This window comes from Hemibagrus wyckioides, linkage group LG07 (genome assembly GCF_019097595.1).
Source record: "Hemibagrus wyckioides isolate EC202008001 linkage group LG07, SWU_Hwy_1.0, whole genome shotgun sequence".
NCBI lineage: Eukaryota > Metazoa > Chordata > Actinopteri > Siluriformes > Bagridae > Hemibagrus > Hemibagrus wyckioides.
Window position 1 is genome coordinate 33,189,901 of NC_080716.1, and position 5,164 is coordinate 33,195,064.

At 42.9% G+C, this 5,164-nt stretch overlaps 1 protein-coding gene across 3 annotated transcripts in view; it reads left to right on the forward strand.

Annotated features, from left to right (window-relative positions):
• LOC131356206 (guanylate kinase-like) overlaps positions 1 to 4,948 on the forward strand; it is a 23,867-nt gene extending 18,919 nt beyond the window's left edge. For all 3 annotated transcript variants that reach the window (XM_058395123.1, XM_058395122.1, XM_058395124.1), the window contains exons 3-8: positions 2,154 to 2,195; positions 2,524 to 2,620; positions 2,781 to 2,919; positions 3,108 to 3,192; positions 3,327 to 3,412; positions 4,125 to 4,948. In XM_058395123.1, coding sequence (XP_058251106.1) covers positions 2,154 to 2,195; positions 2,524 to 2,620; positions 2,781 to 2,919; positions 3,108 to 3,192; positions 3,327 to 3,412; positions 4,125 to 4,160 — 485 coding nt within the window. In that variant the 3' untranslated portion in view covers positions 4,161 to 4,948. The remainder of the gene's footprint in view (positions 1 to 2,153; positions 2,196 to 2,523; positions 2,621 to 2,780; positions 2,920 to 3,107; positions 3,193 to 3,326; positions 3,413 to 4,124) is intronic.
• The last annotated feature ends 216 nt before the right edge of the window (positions 4,949 to 5,164 follow it).

Below are 5,164 nucleotides of genomic sequence, written 5' to 3' on the forward strand. Positions count from 1 at the left end.
TCAGGTGTTCTGGAATAGTTCTTGCAAGAACAGTATTGTCAAGTGCATTTGCAAAACCCATCAAGCCCCATGATGAAACTGGCTCACATGAAGACCATCCCAGTAAAGCAAGACCAAAACTGACCTCTGCTGCAGAGGAGAAGTTCATTTAGAGTCACCAGCCTCAGAAATCACCAATTAACAGCACCTCAGATTAGAGGCGTTATGAAGGCTTTACAGAGCGTCAGTAGCAGACATACACTATATTGCCAAAAGTATTCGCTCACCTGCCTTGACTCGCATATGAACTTAAGTGACATCCCATTCCTAATCCATAGGGTTCAATATGACGTCGGTCCACCCTTTGCAGCTATAACAGCTTCAACTCTTCTGGGAAGGCTGTCCACAAGGTTTAGGATTGTGTTTATGGGAATTTTTGACCATTCTTCCAGAAGCGCATTTGTGAGGTCACACACTGATGTTGGATGAGAAGGCCTGGCTCTCAGTCTCCGCTCTAATTCATCCCAAAGGTGTTCTATCGGGTTGAGGTCAGGACTCTGTGCAGGCCAGTCAAGTTCATCCACACCAGACTCTGTCATCCATGTCTTTATGGACCTTGCTTTGGTCACTGGTGCACAGTCATGTTGGAAGAGGAAGGGGCCAGCTCCAAACTGTTCCCACAAAGTTGGGAGCATGGAATTGTCCAAAATGTCTTGGTATGCTGAAGCATTCAGAGTTCCTTTCACTGGAACTAAGGGGCCAAGCCCAGCTCCTGAAAAACAACCCCACACCATAATCCCCCCTCCACCAAACTTTACACTTGGCACAATGCAGTCAGACAAGTACCGTTCTCCTGGCAACCGCCAAACCCAGACTCGTCCATCAGATTGCCAGATGGAGAAGCGCGATTCGTCACTCCAGAGAACGCGTCTCCACTGCTCTAGAGTCCAGTGGCGGCGTGCTTTACACCACTGCATCCGACGCTTTGCATTGCACTTGGTGATGTATGGCTTGGATGCAGCTGCTCGGCCATGGAAACCCATTCCATGAAGCTCTCTGCGCACTGTTCTTGAGCTCATCTGAAGGCCACATGAAGTTTGGAGGTCTGTAGCGATTGACTCTGCAGAAAATTGGCGACCTCTTCGCACTATGCGCCTCAGCATCCGCTGACCCCGCTCCGTCAGTTTACGTGGCCTACCACTTCGTGGCTGAGTTGCTGTCGTTCCCAAACACTTCCACGTTCTTATAATACAGCTGACAGTTGACTGTGGAATATTTAGGAGCGAGGAAATTTCACGACTGGATTTGTTGCACAGGTGGCATCCTATCACAGTTCCACGCTGGAATTCACTGAGCTCCTGAGAGCGACCCATTCTTTCACAAATGTTTGTAAAAACAGTCTGCATGCATAGGTGCTTGATTTTATACACCTGTGGCCATGGAAGTGATTGGAACACCTGATTCTGATTATTTGGATGGGTGAGCGAATACTTTTGGCAATATAGTGTATCTCAATATCAACTGTTCAAAGGACATTATTGTGGATTTCGGCCGCCTTCAGCATTGTTTTACAATGTAGAAAGAAATAAACATCATATGTACACACACACATACACGCACACACATGTGCACACACACACAGACACATATATATATACACATACACACACACACACACACATACAGTATCTCACAAAAGTGAGTACTCACTTTTGTTGCCAACGGTTTAGACATTAATGGCTGTGTGTTGAGTTATTTTGAGGGGACAGTAAATTTACACTGTTATACAGGCTGGACACTCACTACTGTACACTGGAGCAGAGGGGCAGTTCTTCACTGTTGTCTCATGAAAAGATATAATAAAATATTTACAAAAATGTCAGGGGTGTACTCACTTCTGTGAGATACTGTATATACATACATACACACACACATATATACACACACGCATATACACATACACACACATATATACACACACACATATGTATATACACACACACGGGCTCCACCCTAGACACCACAGTTCATCACTTTTTGTATTTTGTTTAGTTTTTCTTACTACAATGTTTATTAGACACACCCGTAATGTCATACTAGCTTTGTGTGTGTGTGTGTGTGTGTGACATCATGGTGATGGTGTTTATTGGTGTATTTTGCTTTTCTCCTTTCAGATACGACACGGAAACCTCGTCCAGGGGAGGAGAATGGAAAAGGTACACACACACACACACACACATACACGCACACGCACACGCACACACACACACACACACACACACATACACGCACGCGCACACACACACACACACACACATACACGCACGCGCACACACACGCGCGCACACACACACACACACACATACACGCACACACACACACACACACACATACACGCACACACACACACATACACGCACGCGCACACACACACACACACACACACATACACACACGCACACACACACACACACATACACGCACACACACACACACACACACATACAGTGTACATAACAGAGTGTGTTATGATGTGTGTTACAGATTATCATTATGTCAGCAGAGAGGAAATGCAGGCAGGAATCACTAAAGGAGATTTTATTGAGAGCGCAGAATTCTCAGGGAACATGTACGGAACAAGGTACACAAGTTGTGTGTGTGTGTGTGTGTGTGTGTGTGTTTTACCTAGCCAGGTGGTTTGCTTGGTCACTGTGTTAAATGTTGATGTTGTTAAATTTAAGTATTAACCTATTGATTTATTTTGTGTGTGTGTGTGTGTGTGTGTGTGTGTTTTCCTACAGTAAAGCTGCGGTCCAGGCTGTTCAGGCCCAAAATCTCATTTGCATTTTGGACATTGACATGCAAGGAGTGAAGAGCATTAAGAAAACCAATTTAAACCCCATCTATATCTCCATCCAACCTCCATCCATGGATGTGCTGGTACACACACACACACACACACACACACACACACAAACAACAACACAACAGACCACGTTTTGTTTAAATGATTAGTAACTAATGTGAGTTTCTTTTATGTTTCACTGTTCTGTGTGTCTGTGTGTGTCTGTTTGTGTGTCTGTTTGTGTGTCTGTGTGTCTGTGTTTGTGTGTGTGTGTGTGTGTTAGGAGAAGAGGTTAAGAGCAAGAAAGACTGAGAATGAGGAGAGTTTACAGAAGCGTCTCCAGACTGCACTGGTCGAAATGGAGTTCAGTGAGTGATAAAACACACACACACACACACACACACACACCCACCCACAGACACACACAGACACACACACACACACACACACACACAGACACACACACGTGCATGTATATAGTTTTCTCTGTTGTCTGTTTCAGGTAAAGAGACTGGTCAGTTTGATGTGGTCATCATTAACGATAATCTGGATGAAGCCTACGGGAAATTAAAAGCAGCTCTTCTGCAGGTCAGAACTTTCACCTCACACTGATTCCTTCTCTATAGATCCTTTTACTGTTAGTAAACATTGTGAGTTTTTTTGTGTGGGCGGAGCTTAGGTGGAGGCAGGAAGATTTCCCTGACCGCTTTACAAGAGGTTGTTATCAAGTTTTGTTGTCATTGTTATCAAACAATGACTGGAAAAAATCTGAATTTATCTGACTATGTTAGGTCACTCACTGTCCAGGACTGTGGATGTTATTTGAAAAAATGTAACTTTAATGGATGGAACCAGGTCGTCTGACCCATACACGCTCACTCAGTGGATGGACGATGTGATCAGATGACCGCCGGTTGAGTGACCAGACATCTACACCTGTCTGATAGTAAAACCCAGCACTTCTGGCAGCTGTAGAGAGGGAGATGACCCAAACATGTTCCTTTGTCTAGTGTCTGGTCGTTAGCTACCAGTTAGCTAACTTACATGCTAAAAAGTTAGCATTGCATGAGAAATCATTAAACTTGAGGTGGACATGCATGAGAAATATTTAGACACATTTTTTGCCTCCAGTTAACGCTGTGATGTCATGGAGATGTGGTCAGAAAAAGGGTCTATAACAGTAGTTTATAGTCACAGGTTTATATCAATGTGCTCGCGCTGATACGTTATCGTTTCTAAAGCAACAGCCCTTCACAGGGACGTGTATTCTTACCTCTCTTTATTCTGTTTCTAAAAACAGGAAATCCAAAAAGTCAAAAGCACCACCAAAGCCTGAAGGTCCACTGTCCAGCTCCTGGAGACCAGCACTCAGAGACAGCAACATTCCACACACACACACACACATACACACACACACTCTGCTTACACACTCCTCTCCCTCACACACAGCTGATGTATTCATACAGCTTGTGAAGGGAAAATGTTCTTTAAATAAACAGTTTCTTCGTTTTTTTATTTTTAATCAGTGATTACATTTAAGTCACTAGTTAGTGTTCTGGAGTGAACTTAACTAACCCTCACTCCACCTAAACTTACAGTGCAGAGCATTGTGGGTAATACACACCCAGGACCATAACCTACTCAGCTCCACAAGCTGAAGGAGAAATGTCCAGTGTGTGGGCGGAGTTATCTTTCAGCACAGGTAGTGTATTTTGGACGTTATTACACACTTATACTTTATTGAACTGACGATCTAAACATCACGGTGTAGCGATATCAGCTACACCTGGTGTTCAGTAATGATGTCATTGTGTGATTTTATTTTCCTTATCTAATCTTCATCATCAGAGCTTCTGCACCTGAGCAGTTCTCATAAACATCACCAAAAAAACTAAAACATCAGGTCAATTTAGAAATAAAGAATAAAGAAAATCTAAAGTTGGCACAATATTAAAAATGTACACTTTGAATTTTTAAGAAAAATCTCCGTTTGTTTTCTGATTTTTTTATTTCATTATTCCTGAGCTTGTTAAAGTTCATTAGCGAATCTTATTGAAAAATACATGGTGTGTTATATTTTTCTGAATTCCTTTCAGAGGAACCGGACGCTGTACAGGTCAGCTGTGTACACCGGGACTCTGAACAGTCAGAAACAACCTATAAAATTTTTAAAACATTAAAAAAACCTATTTATTACTTATAACTTGGTGCTTTCGATTGGTTTGTAGTTTAAAAATCACCAGCTGATGATGTCATAGACTGAGTTTCAGCAGCTGACCAATCAGACGCTTCTCTTCAGCTCGCACTCAGCAGATCTGCATGTGTATTAAAACCCTAACA